Here is a 22,086-nt window from a genome sequence, read left to right on the forward strand (position 1 = left end):
CAAGACCAGCCTGGGCAATGTGGCAAAATCCCATCTCTACAAACAAACAAACAAACAAACAAACAACAACAACAACAATAGCCAGGCATGGTGGTGGATACCTCCAGTCCCAACTACTCAGGAGGCTGAGGTGGGAGGATCACCTGAACCTGGGAGGTAGAGGTTGCAGTGAACCAAGGCTGCACCACTGCACTCCAGCCTGGGCAACAGATTTAGACCCTGTCTCAAAAAAAATATATATATATACACACAGTGTGTGTGTGTGTGTGTGTGTGTGTGTGTGTGTGTGTGTGTGTGTAAGTTTAAAAAACCTTTAAAAAGCAAAAAAAATTCTATGTATCTTTTGGTATGTCGTCTTTTGATACTTAAGTCTTTTGTCTAATATTTTTCACTTGTTAATCAGTTTATTCACATATTTAATAAGGTGTTTCTCAAAAATTATCTAGCATTTTTGTCATCTCAGTGTAGGGGTCAGTCAGAGTACTAGTGTGATACTTCATCAGAAATGAAAGATCTTACACTTTCAACTGTTTTATTATCATTAATACAATTGATGCTTTGTCCTCTCTTTCTGAAAATCCAATTACACACGTACTAGACTACTTGATACTGTATAACAATTCTTGGATAATCCACTCTGGCATTTTTTTCTCCTTTACTCTTTCTTCTCTTTTTGGATAATTTCTATCGGCTTATATTCAAGTATACCGATGCTCTCTGCAGCTGTGTTCAATTAGCTGAGTCTGACAAAAAATTTTTGCATATCTGACATTGCATTTTTTAGCATTTGTATTTGACTTCGACTGAAATTCTTCTTCTGTTCGTGTGTACAGTCCACTTTTCTTATTAGACCTTTAACATAATCATCATAGTTAGGTTAAACTCCTCTGATCATTCAAACTTCTAGGTCATCTCTTAGTCTGGTTCTCTTAATTGCTTTATCTCTTAACAATAAGTATATTTTTTTCTTGTTCTTTTTTTGGTGTGTCTTGTAATTTTTTAATTGAATATTAGATGTTGTGTGAGGAACAATAGTAGAAATTGGCTCCAGAGAGGATGGGGATTACTGTTTTTGCTCTAGAGGACTCTGCAAATATTATTTAGCCTCTCTGAGCTCCAACCATATCATCAGCAAATTATGAATACATCCCAACTTCATGGTAATGTTGTGTAAAATGTAAAAAACATAAATGCAAAATAGCATTATTTATCTAGTCACAGACCCTAATACTTATCTTTAATAAGGCAATTAATTATACATCCTTGATTATTTCCCCAAATGATAATATCCTTTTATCCTGTAAATTAAAAAATTTCAAAGCTCATTTTAAAATTCATATAATATAAAAATATGCAAATCGGAAAGCCAAATGCCTCTATATATTCAATTAAGGTCATACTAAAATTGAGTAATTCTTCTACTCCTTCAATAAATAATATAAACCATATTTTCATATTTAATGTTAATAAATGAACACATAAAAATCTGAGATCTTCCAAAAGTTTATTAAAGTTTTTAGTTTTAAAGTGGAAACAATATTTTAAGAGGTGATATAAAGAAATGCCCCCACTGTGATTCCTACCATATGTTGATTCTATGTGGTGGCAGGCAGGGGAGAATGATTCCTTCTAAAATCAGAGAATTTGAAAAGTATCAGAAAGATAATAACAGAAGGCATGAAACAGAGTTGTGCTTTGAAGATGAGTTAGATGAAATTATTCTGTGAAGAGGTGTTTTCCAAAGTTGCAGACCCAGGATTCCTGGCCAGATGCATGAAAATGTTTCTTTCTTGCTGTTTCTAGGACCGAGGCAGCATTTCTTCCATGTCTGCAACAACGTAAGAGACAACAGCCCAAACAGCAGCAGCAACATTCATCTGCTTTGGATCCATGACAGTCATGGTGTCTCCATGGGAGTGATGGAAGAAGAAATACTTGTATAAGTCATCAAGTAGACTGGCTCCTGGGGGGAGAAAGAAGAATAATTCTTAGTGGAGTATTTTGACAGATACCATTGAATACAGACTTTTCCCCCTTCACTTTTGCCTGCTCCTACTATACAGTCTGCAATGGCAAAATAAGTACTTTCCCAGGCTCTCTTGAAGCAAGAAAATGTGACCATTTCGATGGCTATGATGTGAGTAGCAGGGCTATGGGAGAGTTCTAGAAAAGCGTTTAACTTTGTTGACAAAGAGCTGGGAAAATACCCCGAATGCTACATTCAAGGCAGATAAGAACTTTGGAGCTACATGGGGCAATAAGCACCTAAACTAAAAATGGCAGAGTGGCAAGTGGAGCCTGCATTTGGACAATTCTGCTAACCCTCTCAACAAGCTCTGCACTGCCTTCTTCTGGATGTCCTGTGATGTGGGAAAATACACTTTTATTTGTATAAGTAATGGAGACAAATGCCTCATATTTATAAAAATACAGTATCTTCTTTGTATCTGCGTGTTTGCAAATTATGTACCTTCCTGGACGCAAAAGAAAGTCAATACACCCCTTTGTTCAAGTTTTCCTTCTCAAATCATCCATTTACTTCCTATAGTCATAACATCCCCAGCAACCTCCAAGGGCACCAGCAGGAGTCTCTGCCCCACTTCAAAGCTTCCTTCTCATTCAAGTGCAAAGCTTTTTGCTGGTTTCAGTCATGGATCATAGCCTCAGGGAAACTTCACTGTCTCTTATTTATCCTTGAAAACCTACTAGGCTTATCTTATGGATTCTAGTTACAGTTCTTTAGCTTCCAGCTAGCTTGATTGATTGGTTGGTTGACTGTTTTATTGTGAAATATACCATACACATATAAGATTGTAGAAAACATAAATGTATATTATAAAGGGTGACAATAATAAGTTTATACATGTTCATAATTCAATACAAGAATTATATTACTAGTATCTTGGAAACCTATTTATGACACCCCTGCCCGTTGCAGATCTTTTCCTCCCTCCAGAAGTACCCACTAGCCTGCCTTGCTTGTTAATCACCACTTGCTTTTCTACAGTCTTACCACTTCATACTTTACCACATATATGTATATGACTGTATATAATGATTATACATGTACAGATAAACAGTTTAATATTACCTACTTTTGAACCATATCCTCCGGATAGATTTCTTTGGCTTGTTTTTTCCATTCAAACATATATAAGATTTATTTAAAAATCTGGAGACAACAGATGCTGGAGAGGGTGTGGAGAAATAGGAACTCTTTTACACTGTTAGTGGGAGTGTAAATTAGTTCAACCATTGTGGAAGACAGTGTGGCGATTCCTCAATGGCCTAAAAATAGAAATCCCTTTTGACCCAGCCATCCTATTACTGGGTATATATCCAAAGGATTATAAATCATTCTACTGTAAGGACACATGCACACGAATGTTCATTGCTGCACTGTTTACAATAGCAAAGACCTGGAACCAACCCAAATGCCCATCGATGATAGACTGGACAGTGAAAATGTGGTACATATACACCATGGAATATTATGAAGCCATCAAAAACGGTGAGTTCGTGTCCTTTGTAGGGACATGGATGAACCTGGAAACCATCATTCTCAGCAAACTGACACAAGAGCAGAAAATCAAACACCACATGTTCTCACTCATAGGTGGGTGTTGAACAATGAGAACACATGGACACGGGGAGGGGAGCACTACACACTGGGGTCCATTGGGGGGAAGTGGGGGAGGGACGGGGGTAGGGAGGTGGGGAGAGATAGCATGGGAGAAATGACAGATATAGCTCAGGGGAAGGAAGGCAGCAAATCACACTGCCATGTGTGTATCTATGCAACAATCTTTCATGTTCTTCACATGTACCCCAAAACCTAAAATGCAATAATAAAAAAAAAGATTTATCTATGCTGTTGTGGACAGTGGTAGTATTTTCATGCTTTATTGCAGTACATTACCTCTTTGTATTTATTATCCATTTTTACCAAAAATGGTCATTTAGGTTGTTTTCAGTTTTCTATTCCATGCTGTTATCAACATTCTTGAGGCTTTGAATGTAGAAATGGCTTGCTGGGCTATAGAGTATGTGTGTGCTTAATTTTACCATGCAATTCCAAAATGTTTTCCTTTTCTATTTACACTCACATTGCTAGTATATAAGTCCTAGTCCTTCTCTTGCTTCACATAGTCTACAGCACTCGACACTGTCAAACTAATTTTCGTAAATGTGGTCCGTGTGAAATGTTAGCTCATTCTTAGTTTTAAAAGTGAGACTAACTGTGAGATTAAGTATGTTTTACCAATGGACTTTTTGGTCATCTATGTGTGTTTCCTCTTTTGTGAAGTTCTTGTTCATGTATTTTACCCATTTTTCAATGGATTTGTCTGTAAGAGTTCTTGGCATAACTTAGATACTACTCTTCTGTTAGTAGTTCTCCAGTTTGTGGCTCATCCCTTTACCCTGTTTAGTGTGTGTTTTGATGAGTAAGTGTTCTTACTTTTAATGTAGCTGATTTATGAATCTTTTCCTGTAAGATTTGTGCTTTTTATATCTTAAGAAGTCCTTCCTTACCCTAATATTATGAAGATATTCTCTGATATTCTATTCTAAATTTGTAAAAAAATTTCATTTTCATTTTTAAGTTATCCACCCATCTAGAATAGGAAATAATTGTTGCATAGCGTGTGTGGTAGGATTCTATTTTCAGTTTTCCATTGTCCAGAACATTTATTGATTAGTAGTACATCCTTTTTCCCCACTGATCTGTGGTACTGATTTTGCCATATTAAGTTTCCTTATATGTTTATTTTGGGGCTTTCTAATTGTTTCAGTGGTCTATTTGTCTATCTCTGCAACAATGCCATACTATCTTAATTGCTATTGCTTTAGAATCCTTGCTATCTGTTAGGTCACATTCCCTCACTTTCTCTTCCTTCTTCTTCAGGAGTGTTTTTGATTATTCGGAATCATTTGCACTTTGAGATGAATTTTAGAATTATTTAAAAATTCTCCAAAAGTATTTTTGGATTTTAATCAGAATTGTGCTAATATTCATTTTAAATTGTGGGAAACCCTAACATCTTTTTATTAGAATATTGTGTTCTTATCCATGAAAATGGTGTGCTGATACATGTTTCTATTTGTCTTCTGTAATGTCTTTAAAGTTTTATAACAGTTTTACATATCTTTTGTTAGTTTTCTTTGTTTGATGGCTTATATTTTTTGTTGCTATTATAAATTTACATTTTGAAAAACTTACATTTTCTGTTTGTGGCTCTCCAGTTTTAGTATCAAGGATGTATCTGATTCATAACATGATTTTCCTTCTTTTTTTACATTCTGGGATAGTTTGTGTAAGATTAGAATTATTTATTTCCTGGTTATTTTGTAGAACTTTTAACAAAGCCATCAAAGTCTGATGCTTTCTTTATGATAACAATTTTAACTAATGATTCAATTTCTTTCATGGTTATTGGGCTATTCAGGTTTTGTATTTATTCTTGAATTAACTATGGAAATTACATTTGTCTAGGAATTTGTGAGTTTTGCTCATATGCTCAAAATAATGGTACGAAATTGTCAGCAATATCCTGTTTTTAATTTTAGTTGATGTCTGCAGCACCTATAGCAATGCCCTCTTTTCCATTCTTGATGTTGATTATCAGTGTCATCTCTTTTTTTAATCTTGCTTGCAGTTTCTCAGTTTTATTAGTGTTGTGAAGAAAAAAGATGATGACTTTCATTTTTTGGATGCTTTCTATTATTTAGTAGTTATTCTTTCATTGATTTCTGCTCATAAGTTTATATTATGCTTATTTTACTCCACCTTTCTCTGGATTTATTTGCTTTTTCTAACTTTTGGAGTTAAAGACTCAGTTTATTACTTTGCAGACGTGCTTGGTCTCTAGTTCAAGCAGTAAGGCTATAATCTTCCCTCAATACTGCTTTAGCTGTATCCCACCAGTTACAATGAGTAGTTTGATGACCATTCAGTTTGAAATATTTTTTAATTTCCAGTTTGACTTTTTTCCCTGACTCATGAGTTAGAATGTGTTTAATTTTCAAAAGTATGAAGTTTTCTAAGTTATTTTTTTCATTATTGATTTCTAATTTAACCGTTAGAGAATGTTGGCTATATGATCCAGATTCTTTGAATTTTGTTGATGTCTGTTCTATGGCCTATATTATATGACACATTTTGTAAATGGTTCATGTGTATTTGAAGAGAATGTACTTTCAGTGTTCTGTGTAAGTCCATTAGATCAAGCTTCTTAATTGTGTTCTTCAAACCTTTTAACTCCTCATTAATTTATTGTCTATTTGACCCATCAATTTTGAGAGAGATGTGTGAAAGTGTTCCCTTGTGATTTTGAATATATTGTAGTTGTAGTTCTAGCAATTTATTTTCTATATATTTCAAAGTTATGTTGTTAGGAGTATATAAATTTAAAATTATGTATCCCAGTAAATTGAAAATTCATCTATAGTAGCACTTTTTGTTCTGGAAGTCTAGTTTTCCCTAATATTTAATATAGCCACACCTGCTTCTTTTTGAAGAGTATTACCCTTGTACGTCCTTTCCCATCGCTTTACTTCCAGGCTTTCTCTGTCTCATACTTTTGGGAGTTTCTCTTATGAATAGTTTAGAATTGAATTTTAAAAATTTAGTCTAATAATCTTTGATTGTTAACTGGAGAGTATAATCCATTTATGCAGAGTGTGATTATTGTTAAACTGGATTTATTTATACCATCCTAGTTTTTGCTCCTATTTGTTTATTGTGTTTTCTAGGTTTCTTTTTTCCCTTTCTTTCTTGCCTTCTTTTCGGTTGATTTTTTTCCCTCCTCTCATTCCTTTTTCTCCCCCAACTCTATTAGCTTGGAAGTTACATGCTTTATTTTAATTCTGTCAGTGGAGATCTTGGAAATTATAGGTTACACATTTATCTTAATAAGTCTAAAGTTAATCAATATCTTATAAAGTACACTAGTGGCCCCAAATTTTGTACTTGTCCTAGACGCACTCATTAAACCCATTAAAACCCATGCTCTAGGCAAACAGGGATTAGCAGACAAATGCCAGGCCCCAGGGTTTTCTTATTTCTATAGATTTTCATTATTTCTATTATTTCTCACCTCTCAGGAATTCCCTTACTTCACCTCCTGCTAAGTCATGTATTATAAGATGACAATTATTGTTATATCCAATAACTATTTTTCAGAAGGGGAGGGTTGTTTCTAAGGGTTTCTGGTAACCACATTATTAGGATTTCCCTCTTCTAATCCTCTACTTCCTGTCTTGTGGATTGGAGACTGCCATGGTTTTTGAGCCTTCCATTTCCCCAGGATGCCATCTAGATTTCTCTGAGTCCAACTTAAGTTCTTAAAACTTCGTACCAGAGTTTTCTCCTATCTACCCCTATAAACCCCTTCTTCTGGGGTGCAGTACTTATGCTGTCAACAAAGAGATAAGGGCACAGGTATTCCAGATGAAGAGAACATGTGAGCATTCCAGTTTGGTTGATATTGGGGGGTAACTTGGGCTAATTATTGGGAGATAAAGTTGGGAACCACCTGTGGAAGGTCCTAAATGTAAGGCTGAAAATAGACTGAATGTAGTTCATAAATGTGGAGCCATCATGGTGGTAGGATGAATAGGAAGGTGAGGTGACAAGAGCTGTGCCTTAGGGAGATGCTCTGAAAAACATGAAGGATAAATTGTGTGAACAACCATGAAGGTGAGTATACAGCTGGAGAAGAGGTCCAGTCTCGGGGAGAGGAAAGAGGGACCAGAGCCAGATGATGACATATTGACTTCCAGAAGGCACAGATAGCTACACTTCCCAGTAGAAAAGCCAGACATCCATTTTAAAACCAGAAGATAGTTTATGCCATGAACTCACAGCACACCCAGGGGAGACAAATCTGTATGTTTACTCTGATAGTAGCTAGAAGTATTTTAACAGAAACTGTGACATTTTAGAATTAGTTGAAGCTGGTGGGGAATACATGCTCTCTGACCCCTGAGAGTATCAGGTGAATGTCAAATTCATGTACAAGTTAAGGACAGAGTCAAAACCTTCAAAGAACAGAAGTCACTGAGGGTGCATGGAAGATGAATTAGAATTCTGGATGTCAGGAAACAGGAAGGGACATTTAATTCCAGCAGACAGAGCATGGAACATGTGGGGCTGTTTCCTTCCCAGTCAGAGCTTCTTAAAGACTCTGCATGGTGGTCGACAGAAAAATGCTCCAAATTCCCTATTAAAAAAAAATAGAGGCAAGAAAAATATTTGTCCATGCCCTCTTCAGAGCTCCAAAATTCTCAGACGGAAGGAATTTGGCTGCCTTCCTTTAGTGACTTAAAGAAGGCATTTCCTCAGATATTATCTAAGTTCCCATGAACATTCTACAAAACTAAAACAACTCCAATCTTCTATCATGAGTGAGAATGCTGGTAACTGCAGGAGATACCAGGGTGGGCCTGTTGGCTGGCTTGCAACTTTGTCTCTGCAGTTCCCAGGAGACATTTTATCAGTGACAGCTACTGATCTAAAAGATGGGCACTGAGGGAGATCCTGCACTTCCGTTTCTGAGAGCACCTGACATCGCAGGGTGAGTGGGGGGGAAAGTTAACTACCCCCAGGGATAAATTGCACAGGATCTTTTGACAGGTATATGAGCTCTGAAGAGGGAGTCATAAAATGGTTTTATGAAATGGAAATCTGGTAGAAGGAGCCTGCTCTGAAGGCCAATATTCTCCCCTGGAAGCAAACTACAGCATTATTAGGGCAGTTTCACTGTTAGAAAATTATTTCCAAGGGAGGTTTGGCGTTTAAGAATGTGAAGAGATATCCTTCAGCATGTCAACCAAGGATTAGATACACCTAGGCAGAGAGGTAGAGCTAAGAGAATATGGGGTTTAGAGGCAGGTAGGGCTGGGTTCAAATTCAAATTCTTCTGCTTAAAAACTGGGTGACTTTGAAAGAATGGTGTAAAGCCATTCAACTTTAGTTTCCTCAGTCATGAAACAAGGCTAATGATATCCAACTTCCAAGATGCTTGTGAGGATTAGTAGGTACTCAATTTTTTATTATAGTTATTATATAGCCACAAAGATGAGCTAATCTATATCAACAGTATCATGATCAATTCATTACAACTTGGAGGACTGAAAAGTCCAATTTAGTAAATTAAGGCTGTGATGACTACTTTTAAAGATGGAATAGCTGATCTGTGATTCTAGTCTATATGACTGCCTTGACCCTGGTTTGGATTATTTTCCCTCTTCCTCCTTCCCTTACCTCTTCTTCCTCTCTATGAATCTTTTTTTTTTTTTTTTGTAAACACTCATCTCACAGAAAATATCTTCCAGCTGTGTGACTAGGCGAAGACCATCCAATGAATATTATAAAAAATACCCAAGCTGCCCCATACTGTTCACAGTAGATTTCAGTCTTCACAGGGTGCTCTCACTAATGATTGTGGCTTGTGCAGAATGTTGGAACAAGACTGAATACCTGCTAATTCCTGAAGAGATGGGTGGGCACATACACAAAGATTCTCAAAGTCCCCTTATTGTAGGTTGACTCTCATTCATTTGTAATCAGTTAGTTTTCATGTACACAAATTAAGCAATTTGTGTTATGAGAAGTTTTGGAAAGACATTCGAAAGCACTGAAAATTTAAATTCAAGTCTGTTATTTTAGTGCATATACTGGCTGCTGTAGTGCTGTATGAAGGATGCATTCACAGGCAAGCAGCTGTGGGAAATCCATTTCTCCTTTATAAACACATCTTGAACAGTCTGGGGTATGCAATTTAATTGCCATGGAATGTATTATAGACATTCCCCTGATCATAATAATTATGAGGTTAGGGAAGAATGTTATGGTCTTAACATACTCCCTGCAAGAAAACTTAGTCCCTCTAGAATCCTCAAAATACTAAAAATACATTTAAAATTTAATTAAAATTATTATTATTTTCAGCAACATTATCAAATAAAAAAAACATATTATTACCACAACAATTAGAAAATCAATTCATGGGATTTGCAGACACTTAATCTCTCTTTTCAAGGGGACAGTTTAATCCCTACTGTATTAAATCTTATTGAAAATTAGACTCAAAAGCAGTTCATTAACAGCTTCCTAACACATAGCTCCCTAGAAGAGAAAGCAACTCAACTCATAAGAGGGGGAAAAAAGGAAATGAAAACAAAAGACAGGATAGGACCAGAAAGTAAAATAATAATAATAATAATAATAATAATAATAATAATAATCAATAAAAAATCCTCAATCAAAAATCCATGAAAAGTATTCTACTTTTAGTTTTTAAACTCTTAAGCCACCCAAGAATCTCCAAGCTTGGGCCAGTGGGCTAAAAAGTTTTAGGTCTGCCACTAAGCTCATATACCTTCTATGTCTTTGGAAACCTTGTCTTGGCTATGGGGATAATTTTGACCACATAGCTTAGGTCAACACCAACACCTCTAGTGGACTTGCAGGTCGCAGGGTATCTGAACTGTGTGATAATGAGTATCTTTCTGTAAGGTTGTAAAACTGTGTGGCAGCAGTAACTAAGACTAGTTAATCAGCACTGCATGAAGATGATACTACAGACTCCCCATACAGAGGAATCGCAAGAATAATAGTGACTACTTCTTGAGTGCTTTCTCTATACTGCAGGCTTTCTGGAGATTATTTCATTGAAGTTGCCCCATGAGGGACAGATCTTCATGTGTCTTTAACAGAGGGAAAATAAATCTCAGTAACTTGTCTAGTGCCATACAATAGTAAGTGGTAGAAACAGGATTCAAACCCAGGTGTCTCTGATCTGAAATCCATGGTCTGTATCTTCTTTCACTGCCCAATCTAAGGAAATCTGCCTTTTCCCCAGTAGGAAGCCATTTGCGTGACTTGCTTTGTTTGCAGTTCTGATCTCCCACCCCTATTCTCCTTTACAACAAGGAGATGGAAACTTGGGTTGGAGGTATCCTGGACCATGAAATAAAGACTTGAATTACATTCATACAGTGGGCAGAAGATGAATGGCAGCCCTATCTGACACTGAGCCCGTCACTTTGGCTGGGCCACACTCTGTGGGTGTGCCAGTCCTCCTGGGACTTCCTGACCATTCACTCTAAAGCCTACCCCTCTATGTGGTCACTCATTATCTCCCTTACTTTGATGCTACTTTTTTTTTTCTTTTTCATAGCACTATCTACCAGCTGAACCAACATTATCAGGGTTTTATTATTTGTAGTCTGTCTTTTCTGCTAGAATGTAAGCTCCTTAAGAGCAGGGGCTTTTTCACCCCAATCCTCAATGCCTGGCACATAGGGGATGCTTAACAGATACTTGTTGAATCACTGAATGGGTAAATGAAAAAATTCTTACCGTGTAATGGAACAAAAGCAGAAATAAAGATTGACTCCATTCTCCTTTTCTACAGTAACTTATGGTAAGTAAACCCCACTTTCTGGGGCTTCTACTCTCAGCTTCCGCACTTGAGAATGACAAGTCAGTACTCCTTACCAAAAACGTGTAAACATATAGCAGTATACAAGTTGAGATCCAAACACTGTTATATACTACTCAGTATGTTCTTATAACTTTCACCACTCTAATAAAAATTATTCATGACTTAAAAATAAAGCAAAAAGGTAGGAAGTACATTCTTTCAACGTCATTTAAGGGCCAGGTCCACCTAAAGATTATTTATTAGAATGTACTTATTTTGACTCACTGCTTACTGTTGATTAAAGGTCCCAGATTTAGTGAAGTTACATGTTAACTTACTGATGTCTAAAAGAGATGAAAATGAATTTTGTCCCACGGAACAGATATCTCAAAGGTTACAGTTTTTTGGCATCTAAGACATTAACCAGTTTTTATCTCACACAGCAATTTTGTCCTAATTTATATTTGTTAAGTTGCATAGACTTGGTTTCTCAAATGCTCTTTAAATTGGTATAACATCTTAATGATATTCTCATTATTAATAAATTGAATAAATTTTTTGACATGCATGAGATTCATTACTTTACTGTTTAGAAAATTGTATTACTTTACTATCACCCACCTAATAAACTCTAAAAGAACAATTATGTTCATATGCTTTTTGCAAAAGTTAAGTGACTCACAAAGTCCTCATCCATGATTTTATACAAGATTACTCTAATGATCAAGAGCACTGAACCCACTGATCACCAATATAAGGGCTGGCCTTGAGGTAGAAAGTGTGCCTTCCCTCTGCATATAGTTCATGGTCTGTAGGTGTGAGGAATATTGGGTGAAAATAAATATAAATTACATATATGTATTTACATGTACAAGAATATAAATATATATGTAGTATGTATGGAGAGAGAAAGAACATATACAGGTATATATGTGTGCATGTGTCTGTATATGTGTAAAATGTGGCACTTCTTCAATACCTACCAATACTCTTGATTACCCTCTATTTCTCCATTGACCCACCTCACATCTTCCACATGACTCTAGGTTCAGCTTCTTTGCTTTTATAATTTTCTGTGTGTGCATGTGTGTAAAAACATATATAGCTATAAAGAAACATCTACACTTTTTTACCACTCTATTTTGAATTGTACTCATGTTTATCTATCCGTCTCAATTTATTGTTTTCACCTTTGTCTATACGGAATTTACTGCCACGTCTCCTTTCATGGTCTGATGTCAATAAAGTTCTTTCTTCACCTATCTGAGCCATTGTGACTCCTTGTAAATGCCTTTCTTTAGTTCTCTCCACACCTGGGGAATGATGCTCACTGAGAAAACATCATTAAAAATTGTTTCTGACAGAGCACACCATGAGAACATTCAGTACATATGGGTTTTCAAACCTGAGAACACTCTAAAGATTATTTTCAGTGTAGAGCTTATAATAAAAGCTTTGAAATAATCATAATTTAGTATAAACATGTTCAAATGGACAGATGCTATAAATACAAGGAGCGTAGAAAGCCACAGTGCTGCGGAAGTCAAGTTTTAGCAGAGATGACATTTGAACTTAAGCATCTTCCCTACCTCTTCATGCCCACCTCCCCTTCCATTGGCAAGCAGAAACAAGGAAATTAGGCAAGTGGGAAGTATTACATAAACATGCTGTTTTGACTAAATTCCCATCTGAAATCTGAATAGTTTAGGAGGGCTGTTTGGCAGGAGTACTGCAGGGATGCCCAGGTGACACAATGGAGCTGGAGTTCCAATTTCGTCAGCCATTGTTAATGCTTATGGTATTGGAGGCCAACTGGAGGTCACAAGGGAGAACCCACACACCTCTGACCCGTGGTTTTCACTTCCACATGGCCAAGCTGATGAGTTTATAACACCCACATTTAATCATAGAGCACTTAAGCACATAGAGTCTAGGAGAAAAAGAAATCCTGGCTTTATAAGAAGAAGTCTTGACTAACTAATTCTTTACAACCTTTAAAAAGGTTTACAGATTACTGGCAAGAAAAATGGGATATTTTACCTACTCAAAGAAACTTTGATGAAACTATACTAATAATCAAAAAGGTTGAGTTTCCCTGGGATTGAAGGGAATGTTTTGCTGTGAATAGGAAACTAACTGGATCTTAGACAAAACAAAAACCAACCAACCAAACAAACAAAAACAGAAGCAACAAGTGTTTCTCTATAAGCAGATCCACTTGTGGACTGGTATCATTGTTTGGAATTGGAATCAGTCTAGTGAACCTATAAAAGCCCCTCCAGTCATAGGATGCTGTTAATTTTCCCTATTCTTCCCCACAAGTAGGGCAGGCTAAAATTGTCCCTTTAAAGGACTCTAGTATAAATTCATAGTGATTAAACTATGCTGGGTTACAAAGAAAAATAAAATTATTTTAGAGAGGGTGTGGGCAACAATTTTAGGGGTGATGTTGAAGTAGCAGCGGCCCTCCACAGAATGCCTCTGGGGGTCACTGTCTGAGGTAGAATTATAGCTAGAGGGACCCAGAGTCTGAACCAAAATGGGCTTTTTTCATTTCCAGATATCACAGTGTCAAGGTCACAAGGAACTCTACCATGGGTAATAGTAGGTAAACATACAAAAAAGTCTTACTACTAAAAAATCCTATCTGAAAATGTGCATTAAATATGAGCTTACATGCTAATGAATAATATGTATCATGTTCAGAAAAATGAAGATGGTATCATGTGAATTTCTTTAGAGGTAGCTCTGGCCAAAGAATAAAACTGATCTGAGTGTGAGAGCCTTTGGATTCCTATTTTCCATATTTGCTTATATGTCACACAGTATGGATTTATCTAAAATAAGTGTGTCTATGCATTTTTGTAAGGCAGTTGGTTACAAAAAAGATGACAACCTACATGGCTGATGCTACAAAATATTAGTGAGGTTTTCCCCACATCAGGTCCTGAGGGAAGAACTACAAGAAAGTCAGAGACAAGGCGAATTGTCCTTGCTTCAAACCATAATCCTTGAGAATGAAACAAAGTTACAGGTTGAAAACAGTGAAAATTAGGTGAATGTTAGCTAAATATTCTAATACACTTTCATTTTATTTATGCAACTAGGTTTTTCTTTCTTGGTCACCTGGCAGTGTCCCATTTGGCAGCTCAACACAGCCTCTTTAACTGACTGCCTGGTGAAGGAATGCATTTTTTTTTTTTTGACACAAAACCTTGTAAAATATAACCTACTAAAAATCATTATGCAGTGAGGGAAAGAATGGGCAAAACATGAAAAGCTTTGTGAATTCCAAACAAAGGGAAACAAATGTGTAAGAGGCAGCTTGGGAAATGAATATGCTCTTAATGCATATTCATTTGGGTCAAGGAATAGCCAATAAATGCCAATGCTCATGAAAAAATCCTGATCCAAAGAAATCCATTTATAGGAAATCTACAAAGCTGGGAGGCAAACTTAGCATTTAAAAGTAGTTAATTTCCAATGCTACTTGTGGTTGACCCTTGTTAATGTAATTTTGTAGGACAATCCTTGTAATGAAGAAATGGTGATTATTCTTAGTAGTCACCCAAAATATAATTAAAGTCCATTTGATCAAATGCTTCTATGGTGAGATAAACTGTAATTTACACATTTTTGTAAAAAAAAATACACGGCTGATGATGATAAAGAAAGCTAATGCTACAGGGTAACTTGCCATTAGCTGCTTCATCATGTATACTCAAACTCCAGAATTATGGGGCAAGGTAAATGATTCTTGAGATTTGCTGCTGCAGATCCTGAAATAGTTTCCAGTGACGAGTTTATAAATAACACCAGGAGTCCTGCTGTTTCACCTCCTGAGTCATTTTTTTTCTAAAGCATTTAGAATTCTTGACAAACGGTGGAGAGGAAAGGGTACTGTCCTTTACTAACTAATTAAACTGGTAAAGAGGCCTCATGATGGAGAACATGGAATATGAAGCATGAATTACTTCTTATTTATTTAATAATTTCATATAGCTGAGAAATAATCATCCAGCTGCTGTAAAGAGATTAAGTGACTACTCAGAATGATCACAGTGACTTTGACAATGTATCAACCTTTCACTCATTTTTGCATACATAGCAGGGCAGCAACTAGTAGAGTGGGACTTGCATAGAAGGATTTTGGAAAGGGCATCATATTCATTCAACTTATATCTACTGAGCTCCTGTTAGGTGCTAAGTACCTTGCTAGGCCCTGGGGAAACAGTGGTGGGCATAATTTACCAGGTGCCTGCTTTCATAGAACTTTCAATCTAGGGGAGTACATATGTGGAAATGAGGCTGACTGGAATGTAAAAGAGCACAGCTGAAAACTACTTGAGATTCTGCAGGTAAAGCTTAACAAGAAAAAAGGCTCATTTTCCCTAAGTTCCTGATTGTAATGCAGTAGAGATTGTTTACGGGTATGATAGTGGATGGCACAGGCTGTTTCACTGGGAGCATGGTACAGAGATTGGGAAATAGCATTCACACTTTTTGTGTCTGGAGTAAATGACATACGGTTTAACGATGAAATAAGCAACAGAATCATAACCATAATCATAGCCAGGATTTACTAAGTACTTTCTATGAGCCATGGCCTGTACTGAACACTTACAGGCATTATCTTATCAAAACCTCACAATGATTCTATAATTATTATTATCCTCATTTTACAGATGAGTAAACTTTGGCTTGAAGGTAATCATGATGATTATAAAGCAAAAGAATCTGATGAGAGGATGTGTAGGTGGTTTTACCTAGTGCTGAATTCATATTTGCTCACCTTAGGGAGAAAACCCCAGGAGTGAGGAGTCATGGCCCCACAGTGGAGTGAGAGGGCAATTCTGTGAAGCTGACATCCTCAGATAGCCCCTGCCTACACCAGCACCCATCTTTGCTTTCCAGGGAACTTCTCACACGAATCTGTGCCTTCTGAAATGCCTTCTATTAGATTTCATGTCTGACTTGTAAATTTCCAAAATGATATCCTTCCCTTGCATCTGATTCAGCTCCACATGCCTGGTGAAAGACATCTAACCCACTCTGCTGGTTTAGGGTTGAATCCCACTCTGTCTATGGTGGGTAGATTGTCAGAATGGTCACCGTTCCTCCTAATTTTTAGACTTACTTCCCCCTGTGGAGAAATGCCTCCTCCCCTTGAAAGTTTTCTTTTCACATAATCAGGGCTGGGAGAGAACTTCTCTAGTCCAACCATCATCTAATGTTTAAATCACTTTATAATATCCCCAATATACAGCTGTGGAGCCTTTCCTTGAATACCGCTACTAATAGGAAAAGCAGTACTTTCCACAGTAGCCCATCCCAGTTGCTCTCCAGGCACGCATTCATTCAACTTAGAACTACTGTATATTCATAAAATGACCTGAGGAGAAAGTTTTAAGCAATGGACTATGATAGCTGTGCCAAGCCCCTACCCTTAAGGAGGCCCAAATCGGAGAGCTAGGACTTACACACCAGGAGCAAAACAAAACATGAGATCCAAAGTTAGAGCTCAGAAGACAGAAAGGTCAGTTCCTATTGTGATGCCCAATCAGATCAAAACAACCCATGCCCATTTCTTAATTCTCTGAGTGACTAAAGGAATTCATAGTGCTGCAAAACCTTGGGAAAGAGTAAGTGCTAATATTGCTTCTGTTATGAACAACAAAATAATTATCTGCTTCTTTTTATATAAAATTGGCATAGAATAAAAATACCCATTCTAAGTGTACATGTGACAAATTTTGATAAATGAACACATCTGCGTAACTACCACAACGATAAGACGTAGAACATTTCCATCACCCCTGAAAGTTCCCTCATGACCCTTTTCAGTCAATTGCTTCCCACCTCGGTCTCAGGCAACCACTGGTTTGCTTCCTGTCACTATTGATTAGGCTTGTCTTTCCTATACTTTTACATGAAAGTAATCATATAGTGTGATCTCTTGTGTCTGGCTTCTTTTACTCAGCATGGTGATTTGGGAATTCATCCACATTGTTGCACAGTTTGTTTATTTTGGACATTTTAGTGAGTGTTAGCAATGTCATGTCTTGGTTTTAATTTGTATTTCTTTTTCTTTTCTTTCTTTCTTTTTTTTTGAGATGGAATCTCACTCTGTCACCCAGGCTGGAGTGCAATGTTGCAATCTCAGCTCATTGCAACCTCCACCTCCCAGGTTCAAGTGATTCCTATGCCTCAGTCTCCCCAGTAGCTGCGACCGCAGGTGTGTGCGTACATTTTTGTATACAAATATACAAAATTTTTGTATTTTTTTTGTAGAGATGGGGTTTCACCATGTTGGCCAGGCTGGTCTCCAACTCCTGACCTCAAGTGATCTGCTGGTCTTGGTCTCCCAAAGTGCTGGGATTATAGGCATGAGCCACCACACCCAGCCTTAATTTGTACTTCAGTGATGATGAATGATGTCAAGCACCTTTTCATATACTGATTGGGGATTGGTGTATCTTCTTTGTGAAATGTTTGTTAAAATTTTTTGCTCATTTTTTCTCGTTTGTCTCCTTTTAACTGAGTGGTAAGAATTACAAGTCCTTCATCAGATGTACGTATTGTATTTTCTCCTCGGTGGCTTGCCTTTCATTTTCTTAATGATGTCTTCCAAAGAGTGGAAGTTTTATTTTTGATGATGTCCAATTTACCAATTTCTTTAAATGGCTAGTTCCTTTAGTAATCTAAGGAATCTTTGCCTAAGCTGATGTCAAAAGATTTTCTCACATATGTTCTTTTATAAGTATCATAGTTTAAGATTTTACATTTAGGTTTATGATCCATTTTGAGTTCATCTTTGTGCAGGGTATGAGGTAAGGGCTAATGTTCATTTTTTCCCCTAAGGATATCTGTTTTAACACTATTTATTGTAAAGACTATCCTTTTCCTATTGAATAACCTTGTACTTTTGTAAAAATTAAGTGACTATATATGTAGAGACCTATTCTATTCCACCTATCTGTCTATTCTTATGGCAATATGCCAATACCACATGACTTTGATTATTGCAGATGAATGGAAAGTTTTTGAAACCAGAGTAAGTCCTCCAATTTCTTTTCTTTTTCAAAATGTTTCTGGTGATCCTAGGCCTATAGCATTTCCACAAAGATTTGAGAGCCAGCTTGTTTTCTACAATAAAGTCTCCTGGAATTTTGATTGTAATTGCATAGATACTGTGGATCCATTTGGGGAGAATTAACATCTTAACAATATCGTGTTTTCTTACCCATGAACACTGAATCTTTCTTCATTTATTTAAGTTTCCTTAAACTTGCCTTCATTTTACATGTATTTAAGAACATGAAATAAGAATAATTTTTTTTATAACATTATTTGTTAGTTGTTAGTATATAGACATAAAATTTAATTTTATATATTGTGACCTTGTGAAGTTTAGGTCTAGTAGCATACGTTCATAGTTGTCTTAGAATTTTTTATGTATTTTGAAAGTTATCAGACTAAAAATGAAGCCATAAATGTTATGAAAACCCTAAAAAATACAGCTAGGGAAGGTCATAAAGAAAGAGTTCTCATGCTCATGTGCCTGATAACAAAAAAAACTGCAAAAACCACAACTTCGCACAAAGACCATCAAGATCTTGCATAAAACTTACTTCTGTAAGTACATCTGCTCAGCAGTTACTTGTCCAAACTCAGACTGGTGTCACTCACTATTTTTTTATTAATTTTTTTTTTATTATAGGTTTAGTGATTATAAGGGTAGAAGACATGTATATATTGTGCAGTTGTGAAGTCTGGGCTTTTAGTGTACCCATTACACCCTTCTTATTGATCTTTGCAGACAAGAGTAAGTATTTCAAAACAATTATGTAATTTTCCTCATTTTTTTCCTTGAAAAACCTTTGCCTTCCTTTACCTCCCTGAATACACACATAGTTTACTATGGCACAGGTATTTCCATTGCAATGCTTTATTCCCAAATAAACATCTTCCTTTCTCTCTGTTTTAGTTATTTAGGTTGACAGTACAAAATCCTGTTGTTTATTCATAATAATAATTTTACTACTTCCTTTACAATCTATAATCTTTTATTTCTTTCTCTTGTCTCATTTTACTAGTTGGGATTTGCAATATGAGGTTTAAATAGAAGTGGTGAGAATGGGAATCCTTATCTTATTCCCCATCATAGAAGGAGAACATTCAATCTTTCATAATTAAGCTGAAGATCTGGCATCACTGCCTTTTAACAGGTTGAGGAAGCTGTCACTATTCCTAATTTTCCAGAAGTCATTATTATGAATAGGTGTTGAATTTTGTGCAATGCTCTTTATGCACCTCCTGAAATTAGCATACTCTTTCCTTTATTATGTTAATGTGGTAAATTATATTGAATGATTTAAAAATATTAAACCAACCTTAAATTCCTAAGATAAATGCCACTTGAACACAGTATATTATCCATTTTACATAGTGCTGAATTTAATTTGCTGATTATTTTGTTAAGGATTTTTGTGTCTACGTTCATGAAGAATATTGGTTTATAATTTTCTTATAATATCTTTGGTTTTGATATCAGTGTCACACAGGCCTCACAAAACGAGTTGGGAAGCATTTACCTCTTTCGCTGTTTTCTTAACATTTGTATAATCATGTTATTATTTATCCTTTAAATGTTTGACAAAATTAATTAGGGAACTACCTTGGCCTGGGGTTTTCTTGAGTAAAGGTTTTTACTTATGAATTCAATTCATTTAATTTATGGGGGTATTTAGGTTTTTTATTTCTTCTTGAATCAGTATTAATAATTTGTCTTTTATGGAATTCATGCATGTCATCTAAGTTGTTGAATTTTTGATATATGTTTGTTCATTATAGTCCTTTAGTATCCTTTTAATGACGTTATGTGTAGTCAAGTGTCCTATTTTCCACCTGAGATTGCCCATTTGCATCTTCTCTTTTTTCTTGACCAGTTTGATAGCTTATCAATTTTATAGTTTTCTTTCATAAAATCAGTTTTAAAATTTATTAATCTTTCTCAATTTATTATTTTCTATTTCATTGATTTCTACTTTTTTCTAATATAATTCTTTTGTTGTTGTTGTTAGCTTATTAATGTGGAAGAAAATCACTGATTTTAGAACTTTCTTCTTTTCTAACATAAGCATTTAAAACTATAAATTTCCATCTAAGCACTACTTTGCTTTATCCCATACACTTGGATATATTGTTTTTATTATCAAAAAGGTTCAAATAACTTCTAACTTCCTGGTGATTTCTTCTTTGATCTATGGCTTATCTAGAAGTGTGCTATTTAATTTCCATGTATTTGGTAATTTTCTTGATATCTTAATGCTTTTGACTTCTTATCTAATTCCCTGGTAGTCAACAAACAGACCTCATATCATTTTAATTCTTTATAATGTATTGAGCCACTTTTATGACCCAGTGTATAGTCTATCATGGTGAATAGCCCATGTGCACTTAAAAAGCATGTACACCCTGCTGCTGTTGAATGCATTATTCTGTAACATCAATTTGATGAAGTTGATTGATAGTATTGTTGGAATCTTCCATATGCAGACTGACTTTCTAGCTACTTTTTCTAACAAATGCTGAGAAATAAGTGTTGAAATTTCCAACCACAACTATAGATATGTGTTTTCTGTTAATTCTGTCAGGTTTTCTTTCAAGTATTTTTCAAAGCTCTGTAATTGAATGAATTTACTTTTAAGATCACTGTGTCATACCTGAAGGAGTCCTTAAAAACCCAGTAGTGCCTCGAAAGGCAGAAAAGCAACCTCATCAAGCAGCTCCCTGAGATCATAGCCAGGTAAATTCATGAAGATGGGAAAAATCCAGCACAAAAAAGATGAAACCATCAAAGACCAGAACACCTCTTCTCCTTCAAGGGATCACAACTCCTCAATAACATGGGAACACAATATGACCATGAAAGAGTATGATGAATTGACAGAAACAGGCTTCAGAAGGTGGATAATAACAAACTTTTCTGAGCTAAAAGAACATATTGTAACTCAATGCAAAGAAACCAAAAACCTTGAAAAAAGGTTAGACAAAAGGTTAACTAAAGTAACCAGCTTAGAGAAGAACATAAATGACTTGATGGAGTTGAAAAACACAGCATGAGAACTATGTGAAGCAAACACAAGTTTTAATAGCTGAATCAATTAATCAGAAGAAAGGATATCAGAGATTGAAGATCAACTCAATGAAATAAAAAGAGAAGGAAAGACAAAAGAAAAAAGAATGAAAAGAAATGAATAAAGCCTCTAAGAAACATGGGATTATGTGAAAAGACCTAATCTACACTTCATCAGTGTACCTGAATATAACTGGGAGAATGAATCCAAGCTGGAAAACACACTCCAGGATATTATTCAGGAGAACTTCCCAAGCCTAGCAAGGCAGTCCAACATTCAAATCTAAGAAATACAGAGAACTTCACAAAGATATTCCTCAAGAAGAGCAGCCCCAAGGCACATAATTGTCGGATTTACCACGGTTGAAATGAAGGAAAAAATGCTAAGGGCAGCCAGATAGAAGGAAAGGTCAGGTCACCCACAGAGGGAAGCCGATCAGACTCACAGCAGATCTGTCAGCAGAAACCCTATAAGCCAGAAGAGAGTGGGGGCCAATATTAAAAATCCTTAAAGAAAAG

At 36.0% G+C, this 22,086-nt stretch overlaps 1 protein-coding gene across 1 annotated transcript in view; it reads right to left on the bottom strand.

Annotated features, from left to right (window-relative positions):
* Nucleotides 1-1,487: 1,487 nt before the first annotated feature.
* Nucleotides 1,488-22,086, bottom strand: part of CPQ (carboxypeptidase Q) — a 471,880-nt gene continuing 451,281 nt past the window's right edge. The window contains exon 8 of the mRNA XM_010349382.3: nucleotides 1,488-1,963. Coding sequence (XP_010347684.1) covers nucleotides 1,800-1,963 — 164 coding nt within the window. The 3' untranslated portion in view covers nucleotides 1,488-1,799. The remainder of the gene's footprint in view (nucleotides 1,964-22,086) is intronic.

Source organism: Saimiri boliviensis, chromosome 15, assembly GCF_048565385.1.
Source record: "Saimiri boliviensis isolate mSaiBol1 chromosome 15, mSaiBol1.pri, whole genome shotgun sequence".
In the NCBI taxonomy this organism is placed as follows: Eukaryota; Metazoa; Chordata; class Mammalia; order Primates; family Cebidae; genus Saimiri; species Saimiri boliviensis.